General features: G+C 40.3%; 2 protein-coding genes across 3 annotated transcripts in view; both read left to right on the top strand.

Annotated features, from left to right (window-relative positions):
• Positions 1 to 768, top strand: part of ZCCHC4 (zinc finger CCHC-type containing 4) — a 41815-nt gene extending 41047 nt beyond the window's left edge. Inside the window, 2 exon segments of the mRNA XM_016218249.2 lie at positions 100 to 201; positions 203 to 768. Of these exon segments, the coding sequence (XP_016073735.2) occupies positions 100 to 201; positions 203 to 233 (133 nt within the window). The 3' untranslated portion in view covers positions 234 to 768.
• Positions 769 to 9847: 9079 nt separating this feature from the next.
• The window catches only part of ANAPC4 (anaphase promoting complex subunit 4), a 31597-nt gene continuing 21220 nt past the window's right edge, over positions 9848 to 20224 (top strand). The window contains exons 1-10 of one of the 2 annotated variants that reach the window (XM_016218239.2): positions 9848 to 9991; positions 11084 to 11189; positions 12867 to 12999; positions 14588 to 14662; positions 14803 to 14829; positions 14923 to 14967; positions 15622 to 15706; positions 16436 to 16540; positions 18900 to 18983; positions 20079 to 20165. In XM_016218239.2, coding sequence (XP_016073725.2) covers positions 9863 to 9991; positions 11084 to 11189; positions 12867 to 12999; positions 14588 to 14662; positions 14803 to 14829; positions 14923 to 14967; positions 15622 to 15706; positions 16436 to 16540; positions 18900 to 18983; positions 20079 to 20165 — 876 coding nt within the window. In that variant the 5' untranslated portion in view covers positions 9848 to 9862. The remainder of the gene's footprint in view (positions 9992 to 11083; positions 11190 to 12866; positions 13000 to 14587; positions 14663 to 14802; positions 14830 to 14922; positions 14968 to 15621; positions 15707 to 16435; positions 16541 to 18899; positions 18984 to 20078; positions 20166 to 20224) is intronic. The other variant, XM_016218241.2, reaches the window with a different exon arrangement.

The following is a 20224-nucleotide window of genomic DNA, read 5'->3' as shown; positions in this document are numbered from 1 at the left end:
TCTGTTTTCTTATTTGGTTAGCTAGTTAATTAAACTTCAGCCTAAGTACATTATTCACTGTGCTCATTCTATGAAATAATTTAGCACCTTGTTTTTCAGAGCTGTCAGAAAGCAGAAGCAAAGAAAAAGTAATAAGATGAAAATGGAGACCACTAAAGGACAATCCATGAATCATACATCTGTTACAAGGCAGAAGAAGAGGAGAGAGAGCCCATCAATATCGTTGCTCTTAAATGTCCAGTGACTTGAGAATAAGAAAGATTTATAGTCCAACCTTTGATGCCATTTTCTGCAAGTGCCATGCTGGACTTAAATTCTGTCACTTTCAAAGGTGTGCACCTTTCTAAGCTAGATAATAGGCAGGTGGCATTTGCTGGTTTGTAGACCCCTCATCAGTGTCTCAGGAGACCTGGTGAGTTGTTCCACCACTAGCTGGTTTATAGCTCTGTCTCTTTTTTCTCTGTTTAAATTCCTTCCAATCATATTATTTTAGTCTCTTTTATCTGAAAAGTGGGTGTAGAGTATTCTTTTGCAGTCAGAAGAAAATGAAAATCTGAGGTTTTGTTTATATAAGGATATATTAAGATAAATGTTTTAAATTAAATATTAAAATATTGTACAATGGCTTAAACCCCACTTATTAAGAGAAGTACAATGTACAGTTATTTTTAGACAATCTGAAAATGATGGAAAGAATTTTGACAAAGGCAGTCTAAAGCTATAAAGATTATAATTATGGTTACAGTATTAAATATGTTTTTTCAAGTACTTTTTGCAATTGGTCCTTTGATGGTATAGAATCACCCAAATGCTTGTTGAATGAATGAAGTATTTAGAATTAGGACTTGCTCCATTAACCTAAGCGGTAAGTTTCTCTGTGTAAAAGTAGTGTAGAAGGTAGAATAGTTCGGTGATTAAATCTCCGTATTCCTCTTTCGACTAACACTTCCTGGCATCATTATGTCCTTGCCAGGTTACTTACTTTTTATTTATTTATTTTCCTTCAAGATGGATATTATTAATATCCACTTTTCACAGTTGAGGACATTGAATATATAAAGTAATATTCTCATACTTTGGAAAGTTGGTAAAAGTGGCTGACTTCAGACGTCAGCACAAGAATCTACCTACAGAGATTTTGCTATTTACAGTCATAATTTCTTCGTAAAGAAATTAGGGGGAAAATGGGGCTGATCCTTAGCAATAAAAAGGAGACACAGTTACTAGATCTTGGATAGAAATTAGAGACAGACTTTCAGTAAATGTTCCTTGGTGCTGTATTTCTGATCTCTCTGTAGAAGTTTGTGCGTGACCTGGGATGAAGGTCGTGCTGGGCCTTGCAGATAGAATTCAGATAACCTGATTGAGGAAAGAGATTTGTTTGGAGGGCCTGGCTTAGAGACCACCTCTGTCTTATCATCACTTATCAGTGTTTCCCTACTGCAGGCAGGATGCTTGCGGCAAATAGTCTATCCTTTGTTCCTGATTTAATTTTATACTGTCTTGATTATGCACAAAGTTTCTAATATATCTCAGGCACTTGCTTGTTGCAAGGCACTTCATGTAGGTTCTCCAAGGATCATTAGTTTCACAGGAATCATTTTGGAGGCTTGAAGACCCAGATCAAGGGACTGGCAGATACATTTTTTGGTGAGACCTTTTTTCTGGCTTGTTGATGGCGCCTTCTTGCTGTGTCCTCAGACAGCCTTTTCTCTGGAGAGAGGGAGAGAGGCAGGTTAGTCCCTCTTTAGAAGCCCCTATTTCTTCATTCTCATAATGGGGATAATAATAGTTACACCTCAGGTTTGTCTTTGTGATGAAATTCATGTGCACCTGGCTCAGTCAGTCCTGGTACTGGTGAGAAGTGTTAGCAGTGAAGGTTGCTCTGGAGCCCTGATGTTGATCATCTGGTGGTCTAGCATCACAGCACTGTACGAATGGTGTAGTTTGAATTCTGAGAACAAACTCCAAGTTCATCTCCCCATTTCTCTGCTAGACGTCTGACATTATCTCCTGAAAACTGAAGAGTTTTGAATGGCTTACATTTGCATAATGACTTTTCTCATTCCCAGACACCTGTTTTAGAGTGAGTCTGGAGGCCTCTTTGCTGGGGCTTCGCTAGGGCCCAGTGAGTAATGGCAGAACTGCACTCCATCTGGTATTGAAATTCCATCTGGTATTTAAGTTAACACTGTTTGTTGCCCGATATGGGATACTCAAGCAGGGCCTTGGTCAATGCAGTGGTAGTGTGGACATCAGGGGACATCAAATGGTAAGCTAAGCTCCTGGACTTAATAGGCATCAGGAAACTCTTCTCTTGCCCTCTTTTCTACATGGGTTGCTATGGTGATAGGATTAGTACCGTGAAATATGAACCTGTAGAATCACTGTGAGGGTTCCCCTCTCTAATTCAGGCATGGATATGGACATTGCCTTACTTTCGTGGTATCCATGATATGATAAAATCTATTGATACCTCCCCTGAAACACAGACACCTGAGGGACCATGACTACTGCAGAATTGGGTCTTGATGGACAGTGGTTCTTATCACCATATTTACAATCCATCAATTATAAAATGCAGTATTGTTGTAATCATAGCTTTTCACAGGGAAAAACTCAGTAATTCATTAATTGTACATACTAAATTTTAGATGTGTCTTATTTCAGAAATATTGAAATGTGAAAAAAGTACATCTTAGAATTGAGGAAATAGGGTATTACTTATAATCAGGAATTATGTACTTTAAAACTTTGTTACCTTCTTAGAAAGTTAAAAATAGGGTAACTGTTGATTCTGTTCTTATGTTCAATTAATACTAATTTTTAGGACTTAATGTCTTTCTTTTCTAAACATAAGCTAATTGGATGTAAAAATGTCTCTGGGAGGTAAAGTGTGATGGGAGATGAGGTCATTTGTTCTAATAGGAAATTTGTAAATCTGAGCTTAAGATACCTACCCAGAACAGCAACAACAAAAAATTGCTAAAATTTTACAGATAAAACTTTGTTTTCAGAAGGACATTTTTCTTAAACAGTTACAGCTAAATTTCATTCTGCTTCTTGCTTATAAAATTTAATGAAATATGGAATGCTACGCAGCTGTAAAGAAGAAGAATCTCGTACCCTTTGGGACAGTATGGATGGACCTGGAGAATATTATGCTAAGTGAAATAAGCCAGGCAGTGAAAGACAAATATCACATGATCTCGCTTATACATGGAATCTAAGGAACTTTAATAAACTGATGAATAGAATAGATTCAATGACATGGAAGCATAGATGGGACTGACGAATGTCGGAGGGATGGAGGATAGTGGGTGGGTGGAGGGGGAGAGAGTAACCAAAGAATTTATGTGCATATATACACAACCCAAGGACATGGACAATGGTGGGGAGAGGGACTGGGGAGGGGGAAGGAATGGGGTGGAACGGGTCATTGGGGAGAAAAAGGGACATCTGTAATATTTTAAACAATAATAAAATTAAAAAAAAAAATTCCAACACAGAAAAAAAATTAATGAAATAGAGTCACTTTGTGGGCCCTGAATGATCAGTTTTGTTATTTTCCTACATTTAGTCTAATATTTAGACTAATTTATTTCTCCACAATGCCTCAGTCTTTTCATCCCATTGTCTTCTATCTGTTTGGAATATTTTCCTCCACAGGACTATCTAGTATAAATCTTATGGAGCCTTCAGGTCCTGGCCCGAGTCTCTTCCTCTTCTGGGAAGTCTTGCATGAGTCCCTAATACCAACGAATACCTTCCTGTCTTAACTCCTTGGTGTTCTGCACATTTGAGGCACTTTTCATGTATTATTCTTACATGATTCTATTTACAGGTTCTATTTCCCCAAAGATTTTAGTTAATGTCAGTAACCATTTTATACACTTTTTTCTCTCTCATGCATTGTTGGTACTCAATAAAAATTTGATGAAAGCATGGGATTTTCTAGAGGTTTTCAGATGGTAGGTGTATTAGTTTTCTAGGGCTGCCATAACAAACTGTCACGGACTGGGTGGCTTCAATAATTTATTTCTCACCGTTCGGGAGGCTGAGAGTCCAACATCAAGGTGCTGGCAGGGATCTGAGGCCTCTCTCCTTGGCTTGCGGATGGCTACCTTCTCATTGTGTCCTCACATGGTCTTCTATTTGCACACATCCCTGGCGTCTTTTTGTGTCCAAATTTCCTCTTCTTATAAGGATACCAGTCAGATTGGATTTGGGCCCACCCTTACTTGATTTTACCTTGATCTCCTTTTTAAAGGCCCTGTCTCCAGATACAGTCCCATTCTGAGGTACTGGGGGTTAGGGCTTCAACATAGGAATTTCTGGGAGCACAATTCAGTCCATAACAGTAGGCATGCCTAAGATACAGAAAGAACTTGCTCTTTTTTCTTATAAAGACCTGAAAAAGGAAAACAGACCTAAACAATATTGGGACGAATTGAGTCTCTAAATTCCAGGAGGACTATCCTAACACTGAGCGTTTAAATGTTGGGATGTGCTGTGTGAGCAAGATTGACAGCCTTATCTGGAAGTCTTTAAACTTAAAATAATTCTGTTTTCAAGGTTATTTTAAGAAAAACACTTAAGTTGATGCCTGGCCCCTTCAAAGTAATCTATAAAATACCAAAAATCTGAGAGAAGTTTGACTAATTTTTAAATATAAAATCACAGCCTGCAGGAAGGTCCTATCTGATGCCACCTCCTTCACAGTGTCCTTGTTGGTATCTCTAGTGAAATAGTACATTTCCTGCTGGTGAAATAAAAACGTGTGCTTGTGGGTCTTTTCATTGATACTTCTTCTGAGGTGCTTACTCATCCCTGTGTTAGAATGGCTGTTTGCACTTGTTTTCCTTGTACAGATCAGCTCATGGATGGCAGGGGCCTGTGGACGCCTCTGTGCTCACTGGCTCCCAGAGCTGTTCGTGTACGCGGTGCTGTCAGACAGCGACTGCAGCACGTGTGATCGCCAGTCTTCCCCACAGCCTTGGGAAGCACATGGCCAGGCTAACACCCTCTTCACCGTTCAAGTAGTAGCTGCTCATACATACACACTGAGTGAGTAGAAATGCCATTTAATGTACCGCTTTAGGCCTCAGAACCCTAACTGCTACATGAGTAAGAAGCTAATGTGCTCAGAGCTGCGTAGGTAAGGAAAGCCTGTGTAAAATGCAAAGGAAAATCCAATTTTACTTATTTGAAACAATTTTAATTGGAACATTAGGACATGGGTTAAATTACTTGAGGGTCAGCTAAGGTTACTGCAATCAATAAAGTGAAGATAAGATCTCTACTATTTGATTTTAGGTGATTTAGTATGAGTGTTAACTCAGCAAGACTGAGGAAAAAGCACCAAAACTGAGCAAGCAGATCTCTGAGGTCAGTTTTATCCCATTAGCGGGACAGTCAAGATTCTCACGCTGTTTAGTTGCTTCATAGCCCTGCAGACTAGAAGTGTAACATCCAGTGGTCTCTAAGAAACTAAGCCTGAATAGATGGGCCAGTTTCTCCATCTGCAAATGTGGAGGTGAGGAATGGGAGAGACTAGCATACCCAGCCTAAACATTCTACATGCTTAGAGGACAGAGGAAACAAAGGTTCCTGCCTGTTAACTTTATAAGACATGGGCCAGGTAAGTCCAAGAAAATGAAAAGCAACTCTAATCCTGCCCCCCAGAAATAATCAGTCACAGCTTCTGTGTATGTTCTTCCAGGGACAGATTCTTGTATAAATAGCTATATAGGCAGGCACTCAAGTTTCTCCCCCCAAAATGGAATTGTAAATACATACTATTCTGTGATGCTCTGTTTTCATAAACATGTTCTGTATGCATGTACTGTATTTAAAGAAAATCAGTCTCCTATGGTTGAGCATCTAAGTTGTTTGCATTTTTTCACTATTGTAAAGGACCCTATGATGAACATATTTATAACCAAATCTTATGGGGATAAATTTCTATCCATACAAATACCGGTTCTGTGGCTTTTATTAAAACTTCTTTCTCCAGGTGAGAGGCACATGAGTAGGTCTCTGAACTTCTTTCCCAGAACTGAAATGGTTGCAGGAGATGAACACCACCATGAATTGATACCATTCATGCATCAGGATGGAACATTTTCCAAGTGCACTTCATACTTAAAACTACTATTCGAGTAGTTAGGATTGTCATATTGAACATTGTTGACTGGTTGTTTCGGCAGCATCATTCCCACCTTCCCCACTGTGTGCCTGCCTTGGGATTTGGGGGAGGGATGCCTGACATCCTCTTCAGCTCTTGGGGAGGGCTTTTTATGTGGCATATTTCCATTCCCCTTAACCTGTGACTGATTTCCATTAAGCTCATGATGGGCTGGTCTAATCACAAGGCTCAGGACTTTGATCTTGTGACTGGTGACGAGGTGTTTGTTCTCCAAGTGCAGAGCTTATATATCCAATGGCTGTTAGCAGTGTTGCAGTGACCACATGGAGAGCCAGCCTCATGATGACACAACCAGAGCTGGGTCCCTAGTGATACGAACTTGCTGGGTTAGCTTCCCTGAAGCTGGCCCTATTGCTGGACTTGCTATTCATATGAGCCAGTACATTCTTGTTATTACCTGTGCCACTTTGAGTCTGGTGTGTGTTTTTTTTTGTTTTTTTACTGCCTAGTGAATGAAACGGTAGTAGGGCAGAGAGGTTCTAACACCAACCTACACATTTATTTCTCTTTCCAGCAAATTCTGTCAATTTGCTTATTTTACGACTTCAAAATAGGCCTCTCAAAATAACAGCTTCACATGGCTAGTTGAACCACCCCACACAACTCCATCACACATCCCTATACACAGTGATTCCCACATCTTTGCTCAAGCCCTGGCCTTTCCCCGTCAAACCTGCCTTTCCAGCTGTCCATTGGCCATCACAGATTTTCACACCACACCTCCACCTGAATGTAGTCCTCACGGAACTCTTGCTCTGGGCTACTTTCCCTTCCTTCCCCCTCACTTCCCTCATATCCCCACCCCTAACCCAACAACAACCAGTTCTCTATTCCCTGAAACTGCACCCAAATATCCCAGCCTCAGCCTTGACTTTCATTCCGCCAATCTAATCAATAATCAGTTCTTGTTACTCTACTTCAGAAATGTCTCTGGAATATCCTCCTTGACACCCAACTTGTCTTCCTGCCACCTTTACACCTCTTTGTAAAGCATCATGACCCTTGTCACAGAATTAAGATCCTGAATAACCAAAGGAGTGTGATGCCATCAACAATACATCTCCCCCCCCCCCCCCCCCCAATGAATCTGTTGGGAGCTGCCTGGCCCTTCAGAATTCAACCCCAGGCCATTATAACACCTGGAAAGATGACAGCATGAGCTAGCCTAAGGGGTGTAGTGTCAAAGAAACCGCCTAGCTACCAAAAAGTTATTTCAAAAAACTGGTTCTTGCATTCTTTTTTTCAAGCACTATGAAGAGGATATGCAGAGCATGGAAATTCTTCTTAAAGTGTATTTTCTCTTACATTTCCCTCCTCCCTCCCCACTCTCCATATTTTACTATCTCCTGCCATTGCCTCCTTAACAAAGCACCAATCCCTGATCCCTGGCCTTTCCCCCTTTCTGCTTGATTCTGTGCTACAGAATACAAATAAGCCAATTTAACAAAGCAATGTTTTCCTTAGAGAATGGGAAAGGCAAAGAAATGAAGAGGCTAAAGCCAAAATCCCTTTTATGGGGCAATGGGAAAAAGAAAAGGCTGGGAACACTGTTAATAAAGCTCTTGTCCTGTGGCTACTTTGGACCATTTCCAGTAACAATCCCTGCCCCCCACTCCCATAAACGTTGACACATGAGGCACTGCTATGGCCACATGAAATGATTGGCTGTTTCCTGGCCACATCTGGAACTCCACACCCATGCTGTTCCTGGTGCTGTAATACCTTCTGGGAAATTCAGTCTTCAGTGAGGGCTTCATAATGTGCAGGTAGTTACTCTCCTATGTCCCGTGGCACTGTGTATACCTCTACCAGTTCATGTGTTGTATGAGGGTTCATATTCAGGTTAAGTTTTAGGAAAATGGACATTCAGTTTCCATAGGAACATTAAGCAGATATTTTATTGGATCCCCACCATGCAGATTATCCATTATTGCCACCCCAGAACATCTAACACCTGAAAACACATTTTATGAATAACAAAGGCAAGTCCATTCTCACTTTAGAAATGGGGGACATGCTAAATTATTTGGCAAGGAAAAAAACCCATCTCTGAGAGGGAGCAGGGTTAGTATCAAGTGAGTAGCTCAGCTGGTTAGAGCTTCGGCCCAATATGCCAAGGGCCTAGAGCACATGTAAGAATCAACCAATGAGCGCATAAATAAGTAGAACAACAAATCTATGTTTCTCTCCTTTCCTCTCTCTGAATAATAAAAAAAAAGTTTAAAAACGTTAAGAACAGTGTCTGGCCTAAAATAGTGCCTCGAATATTTGTTGCTGAATGAATTGGTCTGCCTCTATCAACTCCTTCCCACAAGGCTAGATCCAGATAGAGGGCAAGGAGATGGGGCTTGTTGAAAGCTGAAGATCTGCCACCTTTCTCTCCTTTGAATAGTGAAAGAACTGAAAGGCAGATGGCTTTCTACCGTAGGTTTTAAATTCAAGAGTCACAGGATGATACTGTCCCGTTCTCTTCACCGGCTGCAAGTGGCGGGAACTTCGGAACATTTGGAAGTGTCCTGCATACAGAAGCATCGGGTGGGTCCTGCAGAGCCCACGTCTCGGCCCACTCGTGTAGCCCAGGATTCTCCACAGTAGACGCTCAAGCAGCGACGGGATAAATCCCAGGCGAGCCCACAGCCCTCGTGTGCCATGGTGGGGCTACCACCGCTACCGCTAAGTGGTGAGGCTCCAGTGGGAAAAGAATCAAGACACTTGCCTATGTCAGCGACCTTAGAGGCGGGCCCTTCCGCCTTGGCTGCAAACTGGGAACACCTAGGCAGTTTTAATAAACACTGGGTCCCTCCCTTACTCCCCTCTAGTTGGTCGGGGTACTGCCTGGACGCCGGAGGGGGCTCAAGTCTCCCCGGGCGATTCCGCTGAGCAAGGCGGGCTGCGCGCGGCTCGGAAGCTGTCCGAGGCGGCTCCCTCCGCTCAGCACCGAGAGCTCGGCTCCTCCTGGGCTCCTCTTCCCCTGGGGGGCTCCTCTTCCCCGGGGGGGCTCCTCTTCCCCGGGGGGGCTCCTCTTCCCCGGGGGGGCTCCTCTTCCCCGGGGGGCCTCGCCCGTCACCCTCACTGTCCGTTCACCGGCAGCAAGCATTCCCGCGGACCCGACGGGACCTGCGGGCGCGCACACACGTGCGTCCCAGCCTCACCCAGGCTGGCGGCAGGTCTCGGGGGCGCGCCCCGCCCATCGCCCCGCCCCTCCCGCCCATTGCCCCCCCTTCGTTGCCCCCCATTGCCCCGCCCCCTCCCGCCCCGCGTCCGGGTCCAGCCCCCCGCGCACTCCGGGCTCCCAGGGTCCCGGCCCTCCTCCAGCCCCGCGTGTGGCGGTGCGGCGGCGCGCCCCCCGCGCCCAGTCCCGCGCCCACGCCGCCTCTTCCTCTCGCGAGGAAGTCCGGGCGCCGGAAGTGCCCTGAGCGCGCGGCCGCGGTGCTGCGCGGAGGCGCCGGCGCGCAGGGGGCAGCGGGCAGCGGGCAGCGGGCAGCGGGCAGCGGGCAGCGGGAGGTGGGGTCGCCCGGGCCGCTGGGCCTCCGAGGGCCTCTCGCAGGTGCGGCCGCGGTCGGGGTTCTCCGGGAAGGGCCGCGCGCGAGGGCGCCGGGGACGCGGGCGGCCCCTGCGGGCCCCCGACTGAGGTGTCGTTGCAGAGTCGCCCCCATGTTGCGGTTTCCGACCTGTTTCCCGTCCTTCCGGGTGGTGGGAGAGAAGCAGCTGCCGCAGGAGATCATTTTCCTGGCCTGGTCACCCAAGCGGGATCTCATCGCCTTGGCCAACACCGCGGGCGAGGTGAGTGAGCGGACCGCCCCGGCCTCAGCTTCCCCCCTGCGGACTGGGCGGGCCACCTGTCTCCCCCGCCCCTCCCTCCCAGGCCGCCCGAAAACTTCAGGTGAAAGTGGAAGGGACCATATGCGGGACAGAGAATTTATATGCTCCCTTTACGTATTTTACGGCGAAAACAGGTTTTCACCCACTTCACAGCCCTGCATCCGCGTCTCTTTTAGTCAGTTATTTGTTAAATGGGCTTTGGAAGAGCCCGGCACGTGTCACCCGTGCGCTAGACTTGGCAGCAGATCCACAGACCCTGCCCTAGTTTGCATGTTTGTAGCGGGGGAGGGGAGTTACTGCCAAACTTGAGCTGCAAATGCGCATGCGCGCACCTCCACCCAGGGTGTGCTTAAGCATCTGTGTTATGTTGTCCAGTTGGGTATTACGTGCTGGGTAACCACCGTCCCTTGTCCTTCAGGACCAGGGAGCGATGTTTCACTGGATTCCTGATGGAGTGTGCATGAGCGCTAACAATCAGCATTTCTAGGTCACAGTATATTAGGAGCTGCGTCCTGGTTGCACCAAACTTTGTGCTGAGGGCTTATTCTCTGGCAGCCATTTTGTAAGGAAACCTTCACCTTGGCATCTTTCCGCCTTTGGCCTTTCGGCAGGTTTCCTGATAGTTGCCTGGCCAGGTGAGGGCTGGGTCGTGCGCATCATTGTGTTGACCGCCCTGCCCATGTCACCGGCGTACTGATGTCTGCTTTCTCAAGGACCTCCATGAAACCTAGTCTCCCTTCTCTGCCAGAGTGCTTTGGGACTTTGTCATTGCTCTAGAAAGGAGTGCAGATAGTACAGCCACACCAGTATGGGGGAAGGGAGGTTTTAGGGGCGCCAGTGCGGTAAGATGGGTAGATGCAATAGGGGGCGCTTGCTGCTTCCATCGCCTCTGAGAAGAAAGGGCGCTGTCTAGGAGTGAGGATGGAGAAGAAAATATTGGAAGTTTGAGAAGAAAGGGGAGGTATTAAAAAGCTGGCAAGGCAAGTGGACTAGGTTTATTTTGTTTTTGGAAATGGATTCTTATTTTCTGCCATTATATCTGTTTTGTCCTAGGTTTTACTTCATCGACTTGCAAGTTTTCATAGAGTTTGGAGTTTCCCACCAAATGAAAATACAGGAAAGGAAGTGACTTGCCTAGCTTGGAGACCAGATGGCAAACGTAATGATAGTATTATAAAAAATAGGTTTTTGTTATTCACAGAGTATTCTTTAAAAGAAAGCCTATTTCCTGAAAGAATTTATTGTTCTCATTATATACCAGAATTTTAAATACCAGTTTGGGAACTTTGTTTTTTAGAATGCTTTAAAGTGTTTTCATAGAACTCAAATTAATTCTATCATCTTGTTTCCGGGCAAAGATATCCCCAAAATAGAATCTGACTTCTTGGTGAAGATAACTCTAAAATGAAAATCTGGTGGAATATACCAAGTACTTTGGTTTTATTCTTTTTGCTGTCTTGTCCTACACAATTTGGCCCAAACTTCACCTACCACTTCCTGGTCAGTTCATCATCATGGCTCTTTTCTTCCAAAAATGTTTCTTAGCATTAAATGTATGGCTCATAAGTATTCGGTCTGTGCATATACTTGTCTCACCTGAAGGACTGTCAGCTCTGACCTCATTTCTTCCATTTCTGTACGATTTTTCTCCTCCTGGTGTCCTTTATTTTGTAGTTTGTTATATTGTAGCTGGTTATGGCTCTGAGGACAACTCTCCTCTTCCATGTGTAGTTTTTACAATGACAGTTATTATTTGAACTGTTGTACACATACAGTCAGTACAGTAAAATGCTGTAAATCATAACTTGAAGTTCATCTGTATCATTGGCACTTTAAGAAAAAACAAAGCTGTTTTTGTTATGTACTCTTTATTGCTTAATTTTTTTCTAGATAAATGTAAATATGTAAAAATGCCATGAAAGCCCATCACTTACAGATAACTATTTTTATCTGTATTCATTTAGCTCAGCTCTTTTTTTTATCTTTTTTTTAAGTATACGTAAAATTAGAGAACTTTTGTAAGTAACATCTTGATATCTTGCAGCATTTAGCCAAAAATATCAGGATCTCAAAAATAAATCATGAAAGTCAGTGTGTCAAAATGTATTTAAGTAGATGATATTTTTATCATTGAAAACATATGTCTTGTGTTTTTTGACACTAAAAAACGTTTTGTTAGGTATTGGTTATTTCAAGATTGTCTTAAATAGTTTTGAAGAAGAAACCTGCATTACCTCACATCTAGCCAAGTTGTGTGTGTTGGTATACAGTGAAACGCTTAGTCCGCTATTTAGAAATTCTTAAAGTTGATATATTAGGAAGATGTTAATGACTTAGGTAGAGAAACTATACTTGATAATTCAGTCACAGTAATGGCCTTGTTTTCCATTAGGGTTTAGAAACAAGGGGAATAAAAAACTTTCCAAGAACCAAGCAGATGGAATTACTTCTTGCCTTTTAGGCCTGTTTATGGGACCAATATGTCTTGGTGATACAATATTTTTGTTAGTCTGTTGAGACTTGTTTTGTATTTTCTGCCTGGCAGCTGGGTTCCAGTCTAGAGCTTTGATGTGTAAAATGTTAAGTACAGTACATGAGAAAGTGGTAGATTATTCATGAAAGTTTGAGCATTTGAAGGTAAACTTAGATAATAGCATAACTATGTGTGAAGATATCTTTTAGGTTTTAAAATGCTATTTAAAGGAAGGATTTTTAAATTTAAGGATTTCTGTGATCACAATGTAGTTAAAATAGTAAAACTAGTAAGAAGTGAAATACCCATTTATTTTTCTGAAAGGTTACACTAATTAATTCTGATTATATCTTCTTGTTTTAGTTTTGGCCTTTGCTCTTGCTGACACCAAGAAAATAGTTTTGTGTGATGTAGAAAAACCTGAAAGCTTACACTCCTTTTCTGTGGAGGCTCCGGTTTCTTGTATGCATTGGATGGAAGTGACTGCAGAAAGCAGGTAGAGTTAAAAAAAAAAAAAAAAAGGGAAGAAAAATCCCAGTTGTCACAATAAGATGACGTTAAAGAAATTTTCATTTTTTAAATGAGTTCCTAGGGGTATCTCTGTGTTAAGTATGTGTACGTGGCATTTAACTTTCGGTTTTAAGTTTATCAAGATAAAAATATTTTATGTTTTGTTAGATTTTTTTTCTTCTGAAAATATCTGTTTTTTATGGAGCAGTAATATCTGAATGTCCAAGATTGTTCTTTTCATTCATTTTTGTAGTTTGTATCATTGATTTATACTTTCAAGTAATACTAATTAAAATTACTGGTTCACAAATTGAGGTTCTGTTTTTCTTTTCACCATTTATTTTGTCTAAAGCTTTGTTTTTTTGTTCCGTAGTAAATATTCTTAGAGTTTGAAGAATGCTAAATGGAGCATTCTGTTTTGATGCTACACAGCTTCTTTCTGTGTCCATAGTCCTGGTAGTTTCCTTATTTTATGAAAATAATTTTGCCTTAGTCTTTGTAGTCAAGTAGTATTCCAGGTTTTCAGTAAATGGCCCAAAGGATCAGTGGATTTAGGAAATAATGAAAATAAAAGTTTGTTTTTTGTGTAAATGTGATAATTTTCTTTCCATTAGCTTTTCCTTTCTAATTAAGTTTTAAACTATATCAAATGAATTTGTAAAATCTGAATATTAATTGACAACTTTCCTAGGGGACACTTGTAAAGAATTGGATACCAAGGATCTAGCCTGGGGTTCAAAATTCACTGTAGATACAACAGTGATTAATCCATCATCAGATAATCAAGAGTGTAAATGGCCATGTGGGTTTGTAGGAGGTTAGAGGAGCAGAGTATACTATGTAATTTCTATCCCAGTCTAGTTAGCTGCTAAGTGTATTTCTAACACACTTTCTACAACTAGTTTTGAAATGTACTGTGGAAATTCCAGGGTCTTTCAGGATACCTCGTTTGTGTTAATGTGGGGAAAAATTTCTTGCCAACTTAGCACTTTTTTACCTTCTCACTCATTTATTTCCAACCTTATTTGGAGGTAGAATTGAGGGGAAAGGGGGGAAATAAGACTGTTTCAAAATGCATCATGTTTTCTGATATACCTGGTGGGTTGTCAAATCTCCAAATGTATGTAAGCCATAGAACTCATAATTAAATGATAAAATAATTGCAGTGTTCTTTAAAATTACTCTTGTACTCAGGTTTAATGATGGTTCTTAGATGAGAGTTAAGAAATCAAAAATTCTCAGTATCTAATACTAAATACATATGAGTATATTTTATTTGCTGAGATCATTGTTTTTTAATATTTGTCCCACTAAATGTAAAGTGGGCAGGCTGATTTTTTTGCAGAAATAAACCCTTTTGTAAATGAAGACTTTCCTACAAATTTTCTACTCTTCTGTTTCTTGTTTGTGATTGTTAGGACTATTTTGCAATGATAAAATATGTGTGGCAACTGTTTACTTGGTAATGTATAATGTATAAAACTGGGCATTTAAAAAAACGAGTATAGTTTTAAATGGAAAGAGAAGCAAAATCTTTGTTGTCTTTATAATGCTAGTTTTGTTTTGTTTTTCAGTGTTCTAACATCTTTTTATAATGCTGAAGATGAATCTAATCTTCTCTTACCTAAGCTACCTACATTGCCAAAAAAGTGAGTATCAGAGTTTAATTTTATTGAAATTCATCTTGCGGATTTCTCTTTACTTTTAACACCATGACAATTTTCTCATTTATTTAAAAAATATATTTCTATTAAGAGTATTTTTTACCCCAGTCTCTGTTTTTCTCTAGTTATAGCAACACCTCAAAAATATTTAGGTAAGGTATGCCTTTTTTGTTTTCAAGTAAGATAATCTTTTTATTATTTGAAGGATATAGTTGAAAAATAACCCATTTGTTTTTATATTTTAGTGAAGAAAATTCTGATGAAATTATTAAGCTTTTGGGAGATGTCAGGTAAATTTTGCATGTATCTTAAGTCTAATTTATTAAAGTTGATATTTGGTATTTGAGGCAGTTTTCAGAGTTTCAAGGGCAATTACTTTATTTGTCATATTACTTTATTGGTAACAAATACCTCTGAACAATATACCTTTATTAATATGTATTATTTACTTGTTTTTATTGTATGATCTTTGATTATGTCAAGCTTAATGATGTTATAATGTACTTTTGTTTTTTTCAATAAGACGTAAAGGAGGATTGAAGTACTAGTTTCTAAAATATAAATTTAAATATTCAGGGTCTTTAAGCCCGTTTAATACACTTAGCATCAGAGCCATGATACAACTGGTGGTGCCTGTATTAGTTGGAAAAAGGGTTGTTTTGTTATTGAGAGTATATAAATGCAATCGTCAAAATAATATATTCTCATTTTACTGTAAACTGATGGTTTTCTAGGCTAGAGAAAATTGATGTTGTTCTTTTGAAAAAATGCCATAAGGCTGATGTGATTGAATATTGAGTATTAGTGAATTTGTTCAGTGTTTCATTTCCCCTGCAGGGGAGCTTTAGCATGCAGATTGTATGAGAACAGGAACAGTAAACTGTCTTGGTTTAGGAACTCTGTCTCCACTGTTGTCCTCAGCTTGTTGCATTATTTTTAATTAGGCTTAATATTCTTGTCCTTGGAGGAAGCTCTGGTTTTATTGAACTTTATGCTTACGGAATGTTCAAAATTGCCCGAGTCACAGGGGTAAGTTTCCCTTTAATAGTTGCTATGTTCTTTTTTTTTTTGCATTTTTAACATTATTTTCTATATTCTTTATCTTAGAATACAGCAGCTGATATATGAAACAAGAATAAAACACTTCTTTTCTCAGTTTCAATTATTGGAATTGTTCTTAAATGTTAAGAGGATGATTTTCTTACTAAGATAAAAATAGTGTTATGATGTCTATGAAGATCTGGAACTGTTCGTGGAATTAGTCAAGTTTTTCTTTTTAACAAAAAGGTTGATAGGATACCCTTGGTGGTGATTTAATGTTGTTGCAGACTTGTGGTGGGTAAGAGTTTGTGACAGGAATGTGATGCATGCCATCAGAAGCTATTTTCCGCTCAGTGCTGAGTCTCCACGGTGCCATGGTTTCTAAGTCTCTGTCTTTAGCTTTGTCCCCTCCATAGTTTAATTGTCTTATTCTTCCTTAGAGGGCTAGAAAGTATTGTAGACTCTGTGGAACATGTTGGTTCTTCAACACTAACTTGGGACCCTTCATATGGGTATGTGCGGGGCCATGTGTTGTGTCCGTCCTAGTTCTTGCAGCTGGGCGGACGCATACCTTCATCGGCTGGCTGCACATGCGAGGCAGGAGCCAGGCAGTGTGCTTCTGATTTTAGACCTCTGTGAATTTTTGCATCCTGTGTTGTAAGCAGATGCAGTCTAGTGGTAATACTAAATATACGGGGGGATTTGACTGTCTTACAGATTGTTGGCACTTGTCTTGCCTTGTGTTTATCAAGTGACTTGAAATCATTATCCGTGGTCACAGAGGTATCTGCCACAGGTGCTTCAGAGGTTTCATACTTTCAGGTGAGTATTGATAGCAGAAAGTAAATGTATTTTTAGAAGGTTTTATAGGGTTTTATTGTCCATATCTTACTAATGGTTATTAAAACAAAAAGCAACAAATTTACTTGGGGCTTCTAAATCTTACATGTAGAATCTTCTTATGGTGAATACCTTATTCTTATTCCCATGGCCCAGGATAGTTTCATAAAAACAGTGTTTTGATGGTTTATAAATGACCATATTAATTGGTTGCTATATCAGTTCATCTTTGTACAGTGTTTTCTTAGAGCTCTGACCCTAAAAATAGTAAAAGCTAATATTTGTCGTTTAATATGTGCCAAGTACTGAGTAATTCAGTATAACTCATTTGAGTCCTCGTAGCAGCCTAATAGGTAGGTACTGTTGTTCCCATTTTAGAGATGAGTAAATGGGTGCACAGAGTAACTGTGCAACTTGCTGGCGGTCACAGAATTAAAGGGGTGCTGGGCAGTTTAGCTTCAGAGTTGATGCTCTTAATTAGCACATTCCCTCTGGTGTAAGATGATGTTAATGTTGGGAAAAACCTTTTTTAAAAAAATTTTTTTTATTGATTTTAGAGAGAGAGGAAGGGAGAGGGAGAGAGAGAGAGAAACATCAATGTGGGAAACATCAATGTGAGAAACATTGATTGGCTTCCTCCTACAGGCACCCTGACTGGGAATTGAACCCAAAACCTGGGAGTGTGCCCTGACTGGGAATCGAACCTGCGGCTTTTCAGTGCACGGGACAATGCTCAACCAACTGAGCCACACCGGCCAGGGCAGGAAAAACTGTTTTATTGTGTGCCGTTTGTAGATTGTGGAAACTGACTGGGCTCCTGTAGGGTATTTAGATTTAGTCTTGCCTTCAAGAAAATCTTCCCCAAATTTTCATCTCAAGTAACCCAGCCGATTAGCCAAAGTATGCATGAGCTCTCAAACAAAAGTAGAACAAAAGAGCGGCAAGATACTATGTGTGAGCCTTCCAACATTTGTTGTATTCAGAGCACCAGAAAATTCCCTGAACAGTTGTTAATATTTGCTCTTTCTCTTAAGGTTCTGTGGAAATATGATTTCCAGGATTACATTTGGTGCTGTAACAAAATGATTCACTATTTCTTTGAAGTTTGTCATAAATATTTTTTAATAACAGCTTTATTGAGATATACTTCTCATACCATTGTAATATTCAGTTTTTATCAATAGCCTATAATTTATTTAAAAATTTTTACATATATTCATGATGATTCTTTAAATTCCTCATAATAGTGTTACAAAATAGGTTATTACAGCTATTCTAGCTATGTAGAGGGGATTGCTAAACCTAGGAAAGGTGAGCTGTGCACAGTTAAATGTGGCAGAGTAGAAAATCCTAAGGTTTGGTTTTGTTAGTCTCAAAAACTGTTGTGCTCAAAAGGATCAGAATTTTCACATAGTTTTTTTGGTGATACAGAATTTGACCTTGACTCTTCTGAATTATAGGATTTTGTTCTTTGAACTGGGAGGGACTGCTTTATTTTTAAAAAGTTTAAAAAATTTTTTTATTGTGGTAAAATTGGCATATAGCATTAGTTTCAGGTGTACAGTGTAATAATGTGATTTTTGTATACCCTGGGAAATGATCATCACAATAAGTCTAGTTACTATCTATTCTTATACAAAGTTACATTTTTTATTTTATTTTATAAATACATCTTTATTGATTTCAGAGAGAGGAAAGGAGAGGGAGAGGGAGAGAGAGATAGAAAAATCAATAATGAGAGAGTCATTGATTGGCTGCCTTCTGCACGTCCCCAACTGAGGATCGAGCCCGCAACCCGAGCACGTTCCCTGACCGGGAATCGAACCCCGATCATCTGGATCCTAGGTCGATGCTCAACTGCTGAGCCACGCCCGGCCAGGCTGCATATGTTTTTTGTCGTGTGGTGAGAGCTTTTAAGATTTACTTTCTTTCATTACAGTATTATTGACTATAGTCAACATGCTATACATTAAGTCCCTGTGATTGATTTATTTTATAACTGGAAGTTTGTACCAGGGAAGGACTGATTTACCTTTTAAAAGAAGTAAGTATGAAAAAGGTAAAGGGATTAAAAAGTACAAATTGGCCGTTTAAAAATAGTCATGGGGATGTAAAGTACAGCATAGGATATAGTCAGTAATATTGTAATAACTGTGTATGATGCCAGGTGAGTACTAGACTTGGGGTGATTACTTCATAAGTTATATAAATGTCTAACCACTATGTTGTACACCTGAAACTAATGTAATATTGAATGTCAGCTGTAATTGCAAAATTTTTTGAAAGTTAAAAAAGTTAAGAGTGTCTAATTGTGACTCACTTTATTATTATGATTTTATAGCTTGAAACCAATCTATTGTACTCTTTCTTACCTGAAGTAACTCGGATGGCCAGGAAGTTTACTCACATTTCAGCTCTTTTACAGGTATTTATTTATAGTTTGTTTTATGTGAATGTTTATAAGTTTCTAATGTTCTATAAATAAACTTGAAAATTTTATTTTGTAAAGTTATCTGTCATAAAGGTGTCTAGTCTGATAGATAATCTTAGTGTCCATTAAAGTAAGCAAAAGAAATTTAATTGACAGTCAGCTCCCACTCATGTCTATTTCTCCAAAAAAGAGAGAAAAAAGTAGTTTAAGTCTTTTTAAAAGTTCCCACAAATAAAATAATAATTTGGAATTTTAAAGTTTTATTGTAAAGAAAGTATTATGGAAAACAGTCATCTTATCAGTTAGCTTTTGTGCTTAATAAACCCATCCCAATTAGCCATGATTCTGTATCTTAGTCAACTGTTCGGTCTGGGCTCAGCTGGAAGATTCTGTTGACCAGGACCAGGTTCAGCTTGTTGCAGCTGGGCTTGGTCATGCATGGGTAGTCGGCTGGTTGAACTAGGTGTTCCTTAGCTGTGATGGCTTCCCCTTCTCATCTCCCAGTGGGCTAGCTTGTTCATGAAGTGGTGGCAGAGGCAGGCTTGTCAAGAGTACAAGTAGGCGTGAACAAAGCCCTTTAAGGCCTTGGACCCATGGTGTCACTTCTGTTTTGTTTTGGTCATAGCAAGACACAAGGCCAGCCCAGATTCAGGGAATGGGGAAATCCACCCTGTGTCTGGATAGAGTTGCTACATGGAATTGTGGCCTTTTTCCCCCCAGTCTACCACAGTCACTAATTTACTTGATGTCAAAGATTTCTGGGGATCAGAATCTTTTTAAAGATCCTGTTTGAAAATTGAGTAGCTGACCAAACCAGCATTTTGACAGTTTGTGTACATAAAACATATATGTCAAAAGCTGAAGGATATGTTTTACCAGGTAAAAACTTAATTTAGGGATGTTTGATAGTTAAGTGATTCTCAAGTGTTAGCTATGGTCTTCTCTTCCTTGGGCTTAACTGAGTTAAAAGTGATTGAAAGTAAATTCTGGATTTCTCTGAGACAATTGACACTAAGAAGCACATATATAGTTAGCATATTGATTTAAACATTTCCCCCCATGTTAATGTTTCCTTCTTTTTGTTGTTAGTATGTAAATTTGTCACTAACATGTATGTGTGAAGCATGGGAGGAAATACTGATGCAGATGGACTCTCGTCTCACCAAGTTTGTGCAGGTAATGTACCTGAGCTTTCCTACCCATTGAAGAATGCACGATGTCCTTATTTACATTAT

The sequence above is a fragment of the Miniopterus natalensis genome, chromosome 1 (assembly GCF_054644295.1).
Source record: "Miniopterus natalensis isolate mMinNat1 chromosome 1, mMinNat1.hap1, whole genome shotgun sequence".
In the NCBI taxonomy this organism is placed as follows: Eukaryota; Metazoa; Chordata; class Mammalia; order Chiroptera; family Miniopteridae; genus Miniopterus; species Miniopterus natalensis.
This window is presented reverse-complemented; position numbering and strand designations above follow the sequence as displayed.